At 51.0% G+C, this 18,202-nt stretch overlaps 1 protein-coding gene across 7 annotated transcripts in view; it reads left to right on the top strand.

The window, feature by feature from the left end:
- NRF1 (nuclear respiratory factor 1) overlaps positions 1 to 18,202 on the top strand; it is a 94,196-nt gene that overhangs the window by 60,717 nt on the left and 15,277 nt on the right. For 5 of the 7 annotated variants that reach the window (XM_068169443.1, XM_068169436.1, XM_068169466.1 and 2 more), the window contains one exon: positions 5,453 to 5,602. The exons of the other annotated variants lie outside the window; for them this stretch is intronic. In XM_068169443.1, the coding sequence (XP_068025544.1) occupies positions 5,453 to 5,602 (150 nt within the window). The remainder of the gene's footprint in view (positions 1 to 5,452; positions 5,603 to 18,202) is intronic. 7 annotated transcript variants of the gene reach the window in all.

Here is an 18,202-nt window from a genome sequence, read left to right as displayed (position 1 = left end):
TCCCTGCCCATGGCAGGGGGGTTGGAGTAGATGATCTCTGAGGTCCCTTCCAATCTAAGCCATTATGTGATAAGCCATAAAGAATCATTGCCCTGAGGATGTGACTTTTTGGATTCTGATCATTCAAGGGGAACGTTGTATTCAGGTTACCCAGGGAGGTCATGGATGTCCCCTCCCTGGAGGTGTTCAAAGCCAGGGTGGATGCAGCCGTGAACAACCTGCTCTAATGGAAGGTGTCCCTGCCCATGGCAGGGGGCTTGGAACTAGGTGATCTTTAAGGTCCATTTCAACACAAACCATTCTATGAATCTATGAACCAATTGGATTGCAGTGATGACTTCCTGCCTTGTTGCTTGGCTTGTAAAGCAGAAATCTGGTGAGGAGAGACCTCAGGTTTGGTGTCCATCCAAATCCTCATCTCGTGGGGAACACACTGATTTTGGAACATCAATTTTTGGCCTGCAGCAAAAACGGGGCAGTGGAGGCAAGAGTGGTTTTTTGTTTGTTTGGGCTGTGCAACCTGATGCCTTGCTGTGGAGGCAACCAGCCTGAAGGGGGAGCAGAGATGAAGTGAAATCCCTGTTCTGGGAGCTGGGAATGCATCTGATACCGAGAGGGAAGAGCAGTGTCGTACTCTGCAGTGAGGGATAAGTGATGGATGGTTATGGAAGGATCTGCCCTTGGATGCTCAAAACCAGCAACTAATCAGATTTGTAAAAGCACGTTAGTGTCCTTTAGCAGCTCTGCACCCCCTGACTCCTTTTGGTCTGCTTCCATGGTCTGGATTCCTTTGGATGCTCTCCTGCTCCACACCCTTCCTGAGTCACTCAGCCTCACTCACCCAACATTAATGTAAATTTAATGCACGTTGAGCGTTGGGGGTTGGGGGTTGTTGCAGGGTTGTTTTTTTCCCTTTTTTTTTTTTCAGGGGCAGAGTTGGAAATCAGCTGGGATTTAGAGTGCATTAAGGGGAGGGAGGCTGCAGCATTTCCCTCACCCCCCAGCCCCTCTCCTGGTTTCCACTCTTCTTCGATCTGCTCTAATCTCCGGTGGTATTAAGGGGCAGGGCTTTGGCGGCCCTTGGAAGCACCACGCTGGTAGTTTGATTACGTAACCAGCTAATATATCTCCCTCAGGGATGGAGGAGATGGTGGTATCCATTCCCACTGTCTGGGGATGCAGAGCAGATGGATGGGTTTTCAGCCTTGCTGCTCTGATGGAGGATTTAGTGTAGAATTGTAGAACTGTTTTGGTTTGAAGAGGTCTTTAAGATCATTGAGACCAACCTTCAGCTTAACACCACCATGGTCATTAAACCGTGTCCCAGACTGCCATCTTCACAGGTTTCTTGAACACCTCCAGGGGTGGTGACTCTACCACCTCCCTGGGCAGCCTGCTCCAATGCCTGACCACTCTTGCAGGAAAGAAATTTTTCCTAATATCAAAGCTAAACCTTCCCTGGCACAATTTCAGGCCATTTCCTTTTGTACTATCACTTGTTCCTTGGGAGAAGAGGCCAACCCCACCTGGCTCCAGCCTCCTTTCAGGGAATTGTAGATAGCCAGGTCTCCCCCTCAACCTCCTTTTGTCCAAGCTCAACAACCCCAGTTCCCTCAGCTGTTCCTCACAAGACCTGTTCTCCAGACTTTTCACCCTGGCTTGGTCCTTGCACCCTTCATCCTGCCACACTTGCTGATCCAGGCCAAGATGCTGGTGGTGTTCTTGGCCACCTGAGCACACATTGGCTCATGTTCTTACAGCAGGCTGTGAGTGTGAATGTCCTTCTGTTACACCAGTGCTCAGTGGGGACAAGCTTCTCCTTCCACAGGGAGGAGATGAAATGGGGAGTAATTTGGTGCAGGAAGGAGAGGGGGTGAAATGAGCCAGAGCCATGATGGCATTAACAAGCAAATTCCCTCTGCTTGATGTTCCAAAGTTTTAATATGCTGATGTTTCTATTAAACACTTCTCTCTAGGAATCATAGAATAGGAGGGGTTTGAAGGGACTTCTGGAGATTGTGAAGTCCAAACCCCTGCCAAAGCAGAGTCACCTAGGGCAGGATACACAAGAAGACATCCAGATAGGTCTTGAAAGTCTCAAGAGAAGGGGACTCCACAACTTCTCTGGGTAGCCTGCTCCAGGGCTCCAGCACACTTGGAGTATAAAAGTTTTTCCTCACGTTGAGGTGGAACCTCCTGTGTTCCAGTTTGTATCCATTTCCCTGTCCTACCACAGGATGCCACTGGAAAGAGCCTGGCCCCTTCTTCTTGATGCCTACCCTTCAGGTATTTGTAAATGTTAGCAAGATCCCCACCTTGGTCTTCTCTTCTCCAGACTAAACATCTCCAGGTCTTTCAGCCTTTCCTCATCAGGCAGGTGTTACAGTCCCTCCATCATCCTCATAGCCTCCATTGGACACTCTCCCATATATCCCTATCACTCTTGAGCTGGGGAGCCCAGAGCTGGATGCAATAGATTCACAGAATGGTTTGGCTTGGAAGGGACCTCCAAGATTCTCTAGTTCCAGCCCCCTGCCATGGGCAGGGACACCTTCCACTACACCAGGTTGCTCAAGGCCTTATCCAACCTGACCATGAACACCTCCCGGGCAGTGGACATCCACAGCCTCCGGACATGGCTGGAATCTCGAGGGATTCCAATGCCTTTCCCCTGCCACTTTCCCTGGAAGAGGCAGAAATGTGCCCCCATCTTACTGGTATGGAAACAGAAACAACAATTTAACAGATTTCTCTGGCATCTGAATAATAATGAAATGGTGCAGGAGCCCCAAGGCTGCCAAAAAGAGACAACTTCTGTGTGTTGTGGATGTCTGGGAAACCAGGGCTGGGTTGAGTCTCGGAAGGAGCTGAGTCCAGGAGCGTGCTGCGGATAATCTGGCGATCGGTTACATTTTCTAGCTGAGGGAAATAAGATCTCCTGCTCCCATGCAGTGTCAAACTAAGCTAAGTGCATTATGGTTTTCTTACCACTCTGGAGCATCTGCTCTGCCTTGGGATGCTTGGAACTGCTGACCCCATGGTTTTGAGGCTCAGATGGTTTTGTTCTTAAGTGGCTGGCATTAAAGCAAAGTCACATTCAAAACAAGCAAAGGGGGATTGGAGCAAGCACCAATTTCAGTTGGCTGGGAACCCCAGATGCTCCTGTCAGAGGGAACTCTGCCACTGTGGGGCTGCTTTGGGCAGCTCCACATTGAGCTGGTGCTGGAGCCATCCCAGTGTGCTGAGGCTAGGGGAGAGAAACTTGATCGGCATTGGGAGGGAGGAGGTGACAGTGCCAGCCTGCAGCCTGGGCCCCTCTCATTGGAGCATCCTCATACTGCAGCCTTTTGTTTGACATTGATCTGATCAGGGCTTTGAAAGCTGCTTGGGCTGGAAGCTTCCTGGCTTCATCTTGAAATATTGATGAAGCTTCTGCATCAGCAGGGCTATAGCAGTGTGCTGCTGCCTGTGAAGGACGGGGCAGGCTCTCTGCACAAGGAAGGTTGGGGTAATGGCCTTGGTGTCATCACAAGGCTGAGGTTCATCATATCATAGAGTGGTCTGGGTTGGAAAGGAGCTTTCATGGTCATCTAGTCCAACCCCCTGCAGTCAGCAAGGACATCTGAAACAAGAGCAGGTTACTGAAAGCCCCAAATAACCTGATGTGGAATGGTTCCAGGGATGGGGCATCTACTACCTCTCTGGGCAACCTGGACCAGGGTCTCACCACCCTCGGTGGAAAAAATGTCTTCCTTCTCTCCAGTCTAAGTCTCCCTCTTTCAGTTTCAAACCATCACCCCTTGTCCTGTAACAACAGTTCCTGCTAAAAAAGATTGTCCCTATCTTTATTTGTGGATGCTCTTTAGGTCCTGAAAGGCCACCAGAAGGTCTTCCTGGAGCCTGCTCTTCTCTGGGCTTAACAGCCCCAACTCCTTCAGCCTGGCCTCACAGCAGAGGGCTTCCAGCCCTCCTATCATTGCTGTGGCCTCCTTTGGCCCTGCTCCAACAGGTCCACATCTCTGCTGTGCTGAGGACTCCAGAGCTGGCCCCAGCACTGCAGCAGAGCAGAGGAGCAGAATCCCCTCCCTCCACCTGCTGCTCACACTGCTGGGGATCAGCCCAGGACAGGTTGGCTCTGGGCTATGAGCACATGGTGCCAGCTCATGTCCGGCTCTTCACCCTCAAGTCTTTCTCCACAGGGCTGCTCTTCAGCCCTCCTTCCCCCTGGTTGGGTTGGTCATAGCAGTTTTGTGCAGTGTGTGACACTCTGAAGGGCCATTTGGGAGGTGAGAGGGGTGGGGTGCTCAAAGCTCCATCTGAGTTTCAAGATTAGTGCATGGAAAGAGCCATGGTGGTAAGAGCTGGAGTTTGTAAGAGGAGAAGTGATAGTGGAAGATGTGAAATCAAGCTGTGACCAGGGAACTGGATCCTCACTTGTGTACCTTGGTCCTCACAGTGGGCAGCTGCTGCACATTTTTGTTGATGTTCTGCTCCCTGTGCTTCTGGAGATGTTTCTGGGAGCTCTGATGTGTCTGCTAGTGGTTTGGTAGCTGTAAAGGTGGGCACTAAGAGGAGCCAAGAGTGGGTCTTGCCCTTGTGGTAGGACAAGAGGGAATGGATTGAAGCTGGAAGAGAGGAGACTTAGACTGGATATTAGGAAGAAATTCTTTATGGTGAGGATGATGAGACCCTGGAACAGGTTGTTCAGGGAGGTTGTGGGTGCCCCCTCCCTGGAGGTGTTCAAGGCCAAGGTAGACAAGGCCTTGAGCAACCTGGTCTAGTGGAAGGTGGGACAAGGGCCTAAGGAAAAGGTGCCTATGGCAGGGGGGCTGGAACTAGATGATCTTTAAAGACCCTTCCAACCCAAACAATTCTATGATTCTCCATTCCCTCAGTCATCAAAAACCCCAAACCAAATTGTCCACACAACCAAAAGTGGCCAGGTTGGGAGAATCTGTCCCAGTTGCCAACTTCCATGTCAGATATGGTTTAAAGCTGAAAAATCTTCAGCAAGGGATGAAGCTGCCCAGCTTCCACCACAAAATCAACAGGTGGAAACCTGTCTCCACCTTTGGCTGCACAGATCACTGGCAGTGAGGAGATCACCAAGCCTGCAGGTTGCCAGTCCCATCCAGCTCTGAGGAAGCTGTTTGCAGTTGTAAGCACATCCAGGAGGGAAAGGCAGGAGCTGAAATCCTGTTCTCTGAGCTGTGCCCATCTAGAGAGAGGGAAAGCAGAGGGAGGTCCGTCAGGAAAACCCAGCTCTAGGGAGCTGTTCTTCCTTTTGGACGCCTCAGGACAGGGAGGTGTTGATGTGCTGGTAACTGGTGGCTTTTCTACATGAAGGGGGGAACAAAATAAAGATGGGGGGGGAGGGGAGGTTTGGAGGCTGATCTGCTGCAAATACCAATCTTTAAAAGACATTTTTTTTCCTGTTGGATCTCCTTTTTAGGGAAGATGAACCAAGATGAGTCGCTAGCAACTTGGCAAAGTGCAGATGAGCTTGCTTGCGCCCAGGAGGACAGGAAGGAAAGAGTCGAGCTTTTTGTAGGGTCTTCCCAGAGGGAACAGATTTTATTATTGAAGCATTGCCCTGAAACAGGTATGATTTCATCCCAGTCTGGAGGAGAAGTGAGGAAAATCATTTTTGCAGATGTGTTTCAGATGACAGGAGAGGAAAGAGGCCGGTGGCAGCCAGCAAGGAGAGCTGAAGAGGATGAGTGTGAGTTCCTGGGTTCAGGAACAGGGAGAGGTGTCTCCTAGAGGACAAATGACTGCACAGGAATGAATTGCTGTCAACAATGAGGCCGTGATGCTCTCTGAGAGAAATGTTGACACAAGATCAGTTCAAGGAACTTCTGTGTCAAGTACATGCAGTTCCTATGTGTGCCCTGCAGAGAGAGGGCTGGAGGTTAGGAAGAAGTTCTACACAGAGAGAGTGTTTGCCCATTGGAATGGGCTGCCTGGGGAGGTGGTGGAGTCAGCATCATTGGAGGTGTTCAGGAGGAGACTTGATAGGGTGCTTGGTGCCATGGTTTAGTTGATTAGGTGGGTTGGATGATGGGTTGGACACGATGATATTGAAGGCCTCTTCCAACCTGGTCTATTCTGTTCTGTTCTATTCTATTCTAACTGTAGCTCAGCCTTCTCGGAGTGTGCACCCTTGCCACAGCAGCATCTGGCTGTCCAGAGAGCTCCAGTGTAGGTAATGAGGAAACACCAAGCTAGGCAGGAGTGTTTATCTGCTTGGGGTAGGGAGGCTCTACAGAAGGATCTGGCCAGGCTGGATCAATGGGCCATGGCCAGTGGGATGAGGTTCAACAAGATCAAGTGCTGTGTCTTGCACATGGGTCACAACAACCCCAAGAATGCTCTAGGCTTGAGGCAGAGTGGTTGGAAACTGCCCAGCAGAAAAGGACCTAGGGGGAGTTGGATGACAGCAGCTGAAGATGAGCCAGTGTGTGCCCAGGTGGCCAAGAAGGCCAACAGCATCCTGTCTTGGATCAGCAAGACTCTGGCCAGCAGGACCAGGGCAGGGATTGTCCCCCTGGACTGAGCACTGGTGAAGTCACACCTTAAACCCAGGGTTCAGTTTTGGGCCCCTAAGTCCAAGTAGGGTGTTGTGCTGGAGTGGGTCCAGACAAGAGCAACAAAACTGGTGAAGGGTCTGGAGAACAGATCTTGTGAGGAGCAGCTGAGGGATCTGGGATTATGCATCCTGGAGAAAAGGAGGCTGAAGGGAGACCTTCTGGCTCTCTCCAATCCTCTGAAAGGAGGCTGGAGCCAGGTCAGGTTGGTCTCTTCTCCTAAGGAACAAGTGACAGGACAAGAGGAAATGGCCTCAAGTGGCCCCAGGGGACATAAAGAACAGTTTCTTCTGGTTTAGGCTGCCCAGGGCAGTAGTGGAGCCCCCATCCCTGGAAGGGTTTCAAAGCAACACAGATGTGGTGCTGAGGGCCATAGTTTAGTGTTGACCTGGCAGTGCTGGGTTAAGGGTTGGACTCAATGATCATAGAGGTCTGCTCCAACCCCAATCCATTTACAGAATTACAAACTGTTAGGGGTTGGAAGGGACCTGCAGGGACCATCGAATTCCAGGGCTCAGCCCAGCTTACCTTGCCCTGCCGCTTTAAACCCTGGGTGCTGGATCCTGCTGGGTTTCACTGCTACCCTGTGTTGCTCTTGGACACTAATCTGGGGCGGTGCAGCCGGCTCAGGCTGTCCTGAGGCCGGGGCTGGCACAGGCGCTGCGCGGCTTTGCTGTGACATCTCGGGGCTGGTGACGCGGCGGCTGCTGCTGACGATTAGGATTTGTCTGCCCACCAACCGCCGCTAAAAATAGTGCCTCAGGCAAGTCCAGCTCGTACCACGCTGATGTGACCAGACTGTCCCTTCAGTCCAACCTCACCAGGCCCTGCCTTCGCCAACGTGCACTTGGGTTTGCGTGGAGCTGGCTTCACGCGAGCCAGCACACACCTGGGGCTGTTTGTTGAGCCTGGAGAAGAGCAGCCTGAGAGGGGATCTGCTCAGTGCTCAGCGAGAGATAAAGGGTGGGGGTAGGAAGATGTGGCTGGACTCTTGTCAGTGGTGCCCAGTGACAGGACAAGGGGCAATGGGCCCCAGCTGAAACCCAGGAGGTTCCACCTGAACATAAGGAAAAACTCCTTTCCTTTGAGGGTGGTGGAGCCCTGGAGCAGGCTGCCCAGAGAGGTTGTGGAGTCTCCTTGTCTGGGGAGATTCCAAACCCACCTGGGCATGTTCCTGTGCAACATGATCTAGGTGACCCTGTTTTAGCAGGGTGTTTGGGCCAGACTGTCTCTGGAGGTCCCTTCCATTCTATGATTGTGTGATTCTGTGACAATTTGGGCTGAGTAGAGCTGGAGGTGGATACCACAGTACCTGAGTGCTGCTGGTTTTAGGGCTTGCCTTGGCTTGCTGAGTGACCTTCTAAGACCCTTCATGGAGAAGCAGAATGGTTGTTTCTGAATGCAGTTGGGTTTTGGAATAGAGAGACTCATGGGTTCTGTCATTTTCATAGAATCACAGAATGGTTTGGGTTGGAAGGGATCTTTAGAGGTCATTTAGTCCAAATCCTCTGCAGTAAGCAGGGACATCTGACCTTGAATATCTTCAGAGATGTGGTGGGCACTCAAGATGCACCACAGGTTTCTTTCCTCTCTTCAGAGGCAGTGGTGTTGGAGGGGGACAAGAGGAATCCCCTGGGTGGTTTTGTGCACCTATTGTGTGTCCAGTCTTGCATGAAGTCTACAGACTGCTTTTTAACTCTGAAATAGTCCTTTGAGATTGCAACAAAGGAAGGCAAGCTCCTGGGGAGATAGCAGGAGTTGCTCAGTTCCTGGCTTGATCTGTTGCTGCCCCCTAAAAGCCCCTGGCCTTTTTTCCTTAGCATGTTTGTGACAGCAACACCCCAAAAGTGAAGCCACCTTCATAAGGGGTAGGGAGTCACTGCCATGTCCTTCATTGTTTCATCTCTTGCAGCATTTCACAGAATCCCAGCGTGGTAGTGATTGGAAGGGCCCTCTGGAGATCACCCAGTCCAACCTCCCTGCTAAAGCAGGGTCACCCACAGCAGCTTGCCCAGGATCACAATGTCCAGGCAGGTTTGGAATCTCTCCAGAAGCTTTTTCTTTGAGTCCAGTTGGTTTCAGTGAGTTTCCATCCAGTAAATGAGCCTTGCCCTGTCTGCCCTTACCTCCCAGCTTCTCACTGACCTTACGGCATCTCCAGCACCTCCCTTGCCCTCCCCGTTTCCCCTCCACTGGTGAGTTTTGACATCCATTCCTCTTATCAGGCAGTTGAGACTTACAGGCTCTCCAGCTGTCACCACTGATGCTGTCCCGGTTTAAGCGCAGGCCATTTACCTTCCACGTGTCCTGAATTAGGGGAAATGGACAGGAGGGCTGGGTCTGTTTAAAAATTAAAGCTGATTACAAGGCATTAACATTACATTTAAAGAAATAGGCAGCAGCCCTCCTCTCCCAGCACAGTTGCAATATGTTCCCTTTTGTTCTGGGCTGGAAGAAGAAGCAGGATTGGTATCACCTTCAGGCTGGGCAGGGTTTCTTCTTTAGCCATTAATTTATAGTTTAAAGCACTCCCAGGCCTGGTCCCCAAGCCTTGTGGGCTTGCTCACCAAACCATTCCTGGTCCTGTTCCCTGAAGCAGTTCCCATCTTGGAGATCATAACAGAAAGCTGAAGTTCTTCCTGCCTACCTTGACATTCCTTTGGAAAATGCAGGTCAACTGATGTGTTCATCCATCTGTCTTCAGAACGGTTGTGTTGGAAAGCTTCATGTTTGAGGGATCCCAATTGTCCTACATGGGCATCCACAGTCAGGAAGAAAACTTTCTTCTTTTCTTCTCTTTGTTCCATCAAGGCTCACCTTCACTGGAGCAGGTGGAATCTAAGAAAGGGAGAGAGATTTTTAAAGGTCTGAGATCCTCAGGGCTGAGAAGGCAAAGAGACGTGGTTGCTCCCTGCATGGAAGGGTGAAAACATGAGCATGTTGGGTGCAGAGGGTGCTGTTCCTACCCAACTCAGGCTGAGAGGCAGTGTGGGCTTGTGCTGGGGTTGAACCTGGGTTTGTGGAAGCAGGCAGGGTTGGTTTCTTCCATAGCTTTCCTTACAGATGTATTTCAACAAGGGCCTTACTTCATGGCGTGATTTCTGCTTCTCTCCTCCTGCAGCAGTGGCCCTATATTCTCATTGCATTGAGTTCTTACTCTCCCAGATTTCTCAAAGTTGAGTTTCCTTCCTATGGTGATTCTTCGTCACAGAAGAGTTGTAAGTCAATCTGAGCAGGAAGACTTGGAATGAACATCCTGCTTGACTGACAAACTATTGTGTTTCTGGGTTGAATGTGAAGCCCATCTATGAGGTGTATTTGTGTGGTATTTGCCCAGGCTTCTGCATCGTCATCTCACAGTCCCTCAATCCCAGCATGGTGGGGGTTGGAAGGGACCTCTGGAGATCATCCAGTCCAACCCATAAAGCAGGGGCACATAATCACAGTAGGTTGCCCAGGGTCACTATGGCCAGATGGGTTTGCAATCTACCCAGACAAGGAGACTCTACAACCTCTTGGCAACCTGCTCCAGGGCTCCACCACCCTCAAAGGAAAGGAGTTTTTCCTTATGTTTAGGTGGAACCTCCTGGGTTTCAGCTGGTGCCCCTTGCCCCTTTGAGTCCAGTTGGTTTCAGTGAGTTTCCATCCAGTAAATGAGCCTTGCCCTGTCTGCCCTTACCTCCCAGCTTCTCTCGCTGACCTTATGACATCTCTAGCACCTCCCTTGCCCTCCCCGTTTCCCCTCCCACTGACATGAATCATAGAATCAGAGAATCAATAAGGTTGGAAAAGACCTCAAAGATCATCAAGTCCAACCTCTCACCACAGACCTCATGACTGCTAAACCATGGTTTCAAGTGCCACATCCAGTCCCTTTTTGAACTCTTCCAGGGATGGTGACTCCACCACCTCCCTGGGCAGCACATTCCAATGGCCAACAACTTTTTCTGTGAAAAACTTTCTCCTCACCTCAAGCCTAAACTTCCCCTGGTGCAGTTTGAGACTGTGTCCTCTTGTTCTGGTGCTGGTTGCCTGGGAGAAGAGACAAACCCCTACCTGTCTACAGCCTCCCTTCAGGTAGTTGTAGAGAACAATAAGGTCTCCCCTGAGTTTCCTCCAGGCTAAACAATCCCAGCTCCCTCAGCCTCTCCTCACAGGGCTTGTGCTCGAGGCCTCTCACCAGCCTTGTTGCCCTTAAAGAGTCTGGTCCCATCCCCTCCCCTCCCCCCCCCCCCCTTTTAGCTCTTGCTGAGCATTGATCAAATCCCCTCTCAGGCTGCTCTTCTCCAGGTTCAACAGCCCCAGGTCTCTCATGGTTTCCTCCTCACAGAGAGGCTGCAGGCCCCTCAGCAGCTTCAGAGCACCTTTGTTCATGGAGAAGGTGCATTCTGCCTGATGTCTGCATAAGGTGATGAGAATGGGCAGCTCTGCACAGCTCCATGTTTGCTCAGCCAAGATGAACACTGAGCAGGAGAAGGAAGAGGCCTGGTCATCCTGGCTTGGATCAGCAATAGTGTGGACAGCAGGGCCAGGGCAGGGATCATGGCCCTATACTGGGCACTGGTGAGGCCACACCTCAAATCCTGGGTTCAGTTTTGAGCCTCTCACACCAAGAAGGACATTGAGGTGCTGGAGTGTGTCCAGAGGGCAGCAAAGCTGCTGAAGGGTCTGGAGAATGAGTATTGTGAGGAGCAGTGGAAGGACCTGGGGTTGTGCATCCTGGAGAAAAGGAGACTGAGGGGAGATGTCCTGGCTCTCTGCAACTCCCTGAAAGGAGGATGGAGCCAGATGGGGGTTGATCTCTTTTCCCAAGGAACAGGCGACAGGGCAAGAGGAAATGGCCTCAAGCTGTGCTAAAGAAGGTTCAGGCTGGACATGAAGAACAATTTTTTCACAGAAAGGGTTCTGAAGCCCTGGCCCAGGCTGCCCAGAGAGGTGGTGGAGTGACCATCCCTGGAGGTATTTATAAGTTGCATGTCTGTGTTGCTGAGGAATGTGGTTTAGTGGTAGTGGCTTAGCAGTAGAGGTGGGATTGTGAGCTCCAGGCAAGTGTCTTCTAACCTCAACAGTTCCAGGATTTTATGATTCTGCGATCTCCAGTGCAGATTTTAGTGTGCAAGGTGTCTGATCTCCTGCTTAGAGAAGTAGTTTCCCCTCATCCCTGGTGGTGTTCAAGAAACACGTGGGCATGGCATTGTGGGGCATGGTTTAATGGCCGTGGTGGTGTTAGGTTGATGGATGGGCTCAATGATCTTAAGAGGTCTTTTTCAACCAAAACAATACTGTGATTAACGATGGACAAATGCTGAGGCCACAGACAAAGCTAGAGATGTACTCACTGGTTTTCTACCTGTGCTGTGCCACTTCAACCCCTTCCACTGTGCCAGGGCTTGGGGGAACTGGAAGTGCAGGCTGTGCTACTGGGCAGATGGAGAAGGGCTTTTCTAATCCCCCCGTGCAGCAGAACGGGGCTGCAATCTGCTGCTTCATGACAGCAGGGCACAGTTCTTGCCTTCCCTTCTGAGTTGGGCTGAATCAGGCCACCCTTCCCCATTGTATATTGGAGAGCTGTGGAAAATGTTACTGGTTTGTGAATGGATGGAGCCTGGTCTGACCCCCCCAGGGCAATTTTGTGAGCTCCAAGCACTTAATGGCTGTCAGTGGGCGTAGGGTGCAATCTGATCCAAATGGGAAGCTGGCTGAAATCCCAGCAAGCTGTTGTTACTCTGTGAGGCATCTGAGGAGATGAGAAGGGTTTTGTGAACTCTCTCTGCCTCCCCTCCCACCACCTCCCCCCTGCCGGGCACCCCACCGGAAGGAGAAATACCCTGGAAGCTAAGCTACAAGCTGGGACTTCCCCAAGCACAGCTCTTCAGTGCATGTCTCCATGGTTTGTCTGTCTCTCTATTGACAAAGCTCATAGCCTGGCATGGAAAACCAAAGGTGTGCAGCTTTCTGACTTCAGCACAGCCTCCCTCACTCCATGCTCCTCTTTGGACTCTGAATTCCTGCTTGCTGGAGTAGACATCTCCATCCTGCTGCAAGGACCTCATTGTATTTTCTTTGCCTTGCAAGGTACTCTGCCCCTCTTTGAAAGCCTCAGCTGCTCTCCAAGCAGGATCTGTCCTCTTTGAGTTCTTCTGTTGTTAGTTTTTCTGAGCATGCCCAGAAGATCATTCTCTGGCTGGATTTATCCTCTCCATTGGAGCTCCATGGCTGGGACTGGTTTTAAAGCCTAAAAGCAGAAGCCCATCTGTCTTGTGCCTCTGGGGCATAGTAAAGAGCCCTATCCTGCAACCACCAAGTGATCTTGCTTGCTGAAATGGTTTTCTTGTCCACCAGACCTGCCTGTGGCAGAATGATGAAGCTGACAGGTTTTAATTCATTTTCCTGAGTGACTGCACTGGACCTTCAAGACTTCTGTTTTGCTAGGTGAAACTCACAGAATCCCAGAGTCACAGCATAATGGTGTTGTAAAGGATCTATGGAGATCATCTGGTCTAACCCCCACTGCTAAAGCAGGTTGCCCAGGATCACAATGGACAGGTGGGTATGGAATTTCTCCAGAGAAGGAGACTCCACAGCCTCCCTGGGCAGCCTGCTCCAGGGCTCCAACACCCTCAAAGGCAACAAGCTGCTCCTCTGGGTTGCAGTTTGTGCACATTGCCCCTTGTCCTGTCACTGGGCACCACTGACAAGAGTCTGGCCATATCTTCCTGCCCTTGCTCAATGCTGAGCATTGATCAGATCCCCTCTCAGGCTGCACTTCTCCAGCTTCCACAGCCCCAGGTCTCTCAGCCTTTCCTCCTCACAGAGATGCCCCAGGCCCTTTAGCATCTTTGGAGCCTCCACTAGATTCTCTCCAGTAGTTCCTTGTCTTTTGAACTGGGAAGCCCAGAACTAGTCTCATTCCTCTTCCTTGGCCCTTATGTTTGGTGGTTAGATTTTGGGTTTGAAGAAGACAACTTTTCTTGTTATAGGGTTGATTCATTTCTGCTTTGTGGTGTCAGCAGGTTGTGTGAGAACCTGGAGACTTCAAAAACCCACCTGGATGCTTTCCTGTATGACCTGCCCTAGGTGAACCTGCTTTGGCAGGTGGGTTGGACTAGGTGGTCTCCAGAAGTCCCTTCCAACCCCTACCATTCTATGAGGTGCAGTTCCACCATGGCATCCCTTGGCTGGTGATACTTGGGTGGCCTCATCTGAAAGGTTGGTGGGATGCGCTCACCCATGAGAGGAAGAGAAGGTAAATTTGTCGCTGTAAGGACTCTCAACCTTCTAGCACCTTGACTGCAGCCTGGTAAAACCTGTAGTGTTTGTAGGCTGTGTTTTTGGGGTGTCATGGTTGCCATGAGACCAACCTCCAGGGATATCTCTCCTATCACTGAACGAGTCCTAACAAGATCTGGGCAGAGGGCTTGAAGGTAAAACCATTTCTCGTTGCCCTCTGACCGGTGGGGAATGCTTTTCTTGCTGCCTGGCATCCCTCTGGGAAGTAAATCATAGCAGAGGGCAGTGAGTGTGTCCCTGGAGGCCCCTGTCTCCCAGTGACCTTCTCAGCTCATGAAGACAGCTTGGCTTTGCTGTAAAGCAGCTCATGTGACAGGCGTAATCTGCAGCTCGTAAACAGCTGGGCAGGAAGATTGCAGGAGAATCGCCCTATTTTCCCTCACCACACACCCTGGGCAGCAGGGTGGTGGCTTCTGCTCATTGTGGGAGCCTGCTATCTCTTTAGCTGTATGAGACCATCACAGAATGGTAAGGGTTGGAAAGGACCTCTGGAGATCATCCAGTCCAACACCCCCGCTAAAGCAGGGGCACCCACAGCAAGTTATCCTGTGTCTGGGTGGGTTTGGAATCTCACCAGAGAAGGAGTCTCCACAACCCTTCAGGGCAACCTGGTCCAGTGCTTCATCAACCTCACAGGAAATAAGTTCTTCAGGAGCAGGTTGGTAGGTTTGAAGCCACACCAGTCACCACTGCAAAGCACAGTCACCAGGTCAGAGCACACCAGGGGCACACACATTCTTCTGTGAGTTGAGGGGAAGCTGCAAAACAAGTTCGAAGAAGAATCTGTTCCAAGTTCCAGGGAGACCTTATAGTGGCCTTCCAATATTTCAAGGGTGCCTACAGAAAAGCTGGAGAGGGTTTCTTCATCGTTCATCAGTGATCAGAGGAGGGGTTATAGCTTTAGTCTGAAAGAGATGTAGATTAGGTGTAAGGAAGAAATTCTTCACTGTGAGGGTGGTGAAACACTGGCCCAGGTTGCCCAGAGGATTGTTTTGGCTGGGAAAGACCTCTGAGATCATGAAGACCAACCATCATGGTTTGATTTGTTGTTCCCACATCCAACTCACAGCTCATAGCAAACTTCAGCCCCTCTCTGGGTTGCCACAGGTCCCTCAACTTCCTCATCTCCATTTCCCCCTATGATTTTAATCTTCAAAACCTCAAGCATGTCCAGAGGGAAATTCAGTGAATGGGTGCTGATGAGTCCAAGGAGCTGATGACAGCTAGAGCAGGTGATCTCAGACCAAAGTCTGGCTGCAGCACCAGCAATTTGCCTTCATTCCCTCTGGGAAGGAGGTGCCTTTGATCTAGTAGGTAGCAGTTGCTTCCTACCCATGTAAGCTTTTAGTTTCTCTGCCATCTCTGCCAGAAACCACCAGCAGTGTGTTTATGGCTTCAGTAAGTTGTCCACTGGTGGCCTGAGACAATCCCTCTTTCATGTAAGCTAGAGAACAGCCTTCAGAAGTGACCATCTGTTACCGCTGGCCTATGACAGATTTGAAGGGGAGACCTCTCAGTGAAAGGCTCTCTGCTATTCCCCTGAGCCAGCTGATCTCTTCCCTTCCACCCCTTTCCATCAAACCCCCCCCCCTTTGTCCTCCCAGGCATTAGGAGGGGACCCTAATTGGTGTCTGCACGACAGGACCACTGCATTTAACTGCTGAACATGGAGCTAATGGAAGCTGACTGGTATTGCTGGCATCAATAGAGCATGTTCAGCTGCTTTGAAGTCACAGGGACCAGCAGCTGGGGGTGTTCATCTTCAATTAGACAATATCAGAGAGGGTTTGGAACCCTGGTTGTTTCCTGTTGCTCTAACCTGCAGATGAGTTGTGATGTCCTTGGACAAATCTCAGAGCTTCCTGGGATGTTTTCTTTCAAAAAAAAAAAGAAGTTTGAGTCACACATGTGAATAGGAATTAGGAGGTTTCAAGAATGACAAAATGGTTTGGGTTGGAAGGAACCTCTGCAGGTTGTCTAGTCCAATGCTTCTGATAAAGCAGGGCATCCACAGCAGGTTGCCCAGGATCACAATGTCCAAGTGGGGTTTAGAACCTCTCCAGAGAAGACTCCACAACCTCCTTGGGTATCCTGCTCCAGTGCTCTCTGGTACCCACATGGGAAAGAAGTTTCTCCTCACGTTTTATGGAACCCTCTGCCTTCCAGTTTATGCCCATTGCCCCTTGTCCTGTCACTGGGAACCACTGACAAGAGTCTGGCCCCATCCTCTTGTGCCTCATAGGTCCTTCAGCTCTTGCAGAGCATTGAGAAGATCCCCTCTCACGCTGCTCTTCTCCAGGCTCAACAGCCCGAGGTCTCTCAGCCCCAGTTCTGGGCTCCCCAGTTCAAGAAGGACAGGGAGCTACTAGAGAGAGCCCAGTGGAGGCTCCAAAGATGCTGAGGGGCCTGGAGCATCTTTGTGAGGAGGAAAGGCTGAGAGGATGGGGCCAGACTCTTGACAGTGGTGGTGGTGCCCAGTGAGAGGAAAAGGGGCAGTGGGCACAAACTGGAAGCCAGGAGGTGCCATCAGGAGAAATGTTTTGACTTCGAGTGCAGTGGAGCCCTGGAGCAGGCTGCCTAGAGAGGTAGAATCTCCTTGTCTGGAGAGCTTCCACCCCCACCTGGGTATTATGATGCTGGGCAAGCTGCTGTGGATGCTCCTGCTTTAGCAGGGAGGGTTGGACTGGATGATCACCATTCTGTGATTTCTCTCCTTGCAGATATTTTTGGGTGCCAAGAGGCTTCCTCCTGCCCAACCCACGTGGCTTGGGCTCAGCATGGGTGCACAACTGTTCTGTGCTTTCAGTCCCCAGGCCAGAGTCCCAGGGTTTTGTTGTTTGGTTGCTTTTTCTTTTACTCAACAGATGTGCAGGGTTTAAAGGGAGGAATCTGCCAGAGGCAGCAGCATACCAAGAATAAGTAATCTGTGATGAGAGAGGTAGGAACCCATCCCACCTGCTGCACAACCCAGGCATTGGATGACAGTGGTATAGGAAAAAAGTTGGAATGTGGACTGTAAAAACTTGCTCTGCACAAAAAGCCTTCCACATCTGAGTGGTGTCTTCACCATGATTTATTGCTTACCTTGCTGAGGATGGGCCAAGTCCTACACTGGGGTGGGGAAAAGCAGGGGATATGTGCCAAACTGGGTCTCTTGTCCTCTAAAGAAGACACCAAGCACAGTGATGGCCCTGTTGTGAGAAGGGTGTGTGCTGCTTTGTAGCAGGAGGGAATTTATGGTCAGATTTGAAGGATAAGCTTTGAAGAAGAGGAAAACAGGGACCCTCAGGGATTGTGTCCAGTCCTTTCCCCACCCCCCACCCCAAGCAAAAAAGAAGAGTGTTTCCCTCCTGCTCATGCAGGAACCTGTGTCCAGGGCTGGGCTCCCCAGTTCAGGAGAGACAGGGAACTACTGAAGAGAATCCAGTGGAGGCTCCAGAGATGCTGAGGGGCCTGGAACATCTCTGTGAGGAAGAAAGGCTGAGAGACCTGGACCTGTATAGCCTAGAGAAGAGCAGCCTGAGAGGACATCTTCTCGATGCTCAGCAAGAGCTAAAGTGTGGGGAGCAAGAGGATAGGGCCAGACTCTTTTCAGTGGTGCCCAGCAACAGCACATGGCACAATGGGCACAAACTGGAACTCAGAAGGTTCCATGTGAGTATGAGGAGAAGCCTCTTGAGGTTAAGGTTAGGGGAGTCCTGACCCAGGCTGCCCAGAGAGGCTGTGGAGTCTCCTTCTCTGGAGATTCCAAACTTACCTGGCCATTGTGATCCTGGGGGACTCTGCTTTAGCAAGGGGCTTGGACTGGATCCAGAGGTCCTTTCCAACCCTCACCAAGCTGGATTGCTGTTAAGGCTCCATCAGAGACACCAAAGTTGCAGCTCTCCATAGCTGCAAGATAAAGCTTTGGCCACCTTCCCACACCGTTGTCCTTCTCCAAAAGCTGTGCACCTTGCTTGGCACTCTGGGTTAAGAGCAGCATTCCCCCCAGCAAAGAGGCACAGGAGCTGGGAGTGGGGCACTGGGGGAGAGAAGCCATCGCTTTGGACCTGTTGGTTGGCCATGAATGGTGGCTCTGTTGTGGTGAGAGGCTGAACAAGGCAGCAAAATGCTGGGAAAATGGTTTCTAGATGAAGCCAGAGACTCTCTTGTTACGTATCACCTTACCAGCAGAACAAAAGCTGCTTTCTGGCCCCATGTGCTAAATGCTCTGTCCTATATGCTAATGTCCATGTTCACATGTGGTCCAGCGCACCAACCCGTGAATCTCACTGAGCTCTGTCAGAGCCTGAAAACCACAGCCAGCTCCTTTTTGGAGTCCAGTG

This window comes from Melanerpes formicivorus, unplaced genomic scaffold (genome assembly GCF_026170545.1).
Source record: "Melanerpes formicivorus ecotype bairdi unplaced genomic scaffold, bMelFor1.0.p_v2 SCAF_3, whole genome shotgun sequence".
Taxonomy (NCBI): domain Eukaryota; kingdom Metazoa; phylum Chordata; class Aves; order Piciformes; family Picidae; genus Melanerpes; species Melanerpes formicivorus.
The sequence above is the reverse complement of the archived record's forward strand: the minus strand, read 5'-3'. Positions and strand labels throughout refer to the sequence as shown.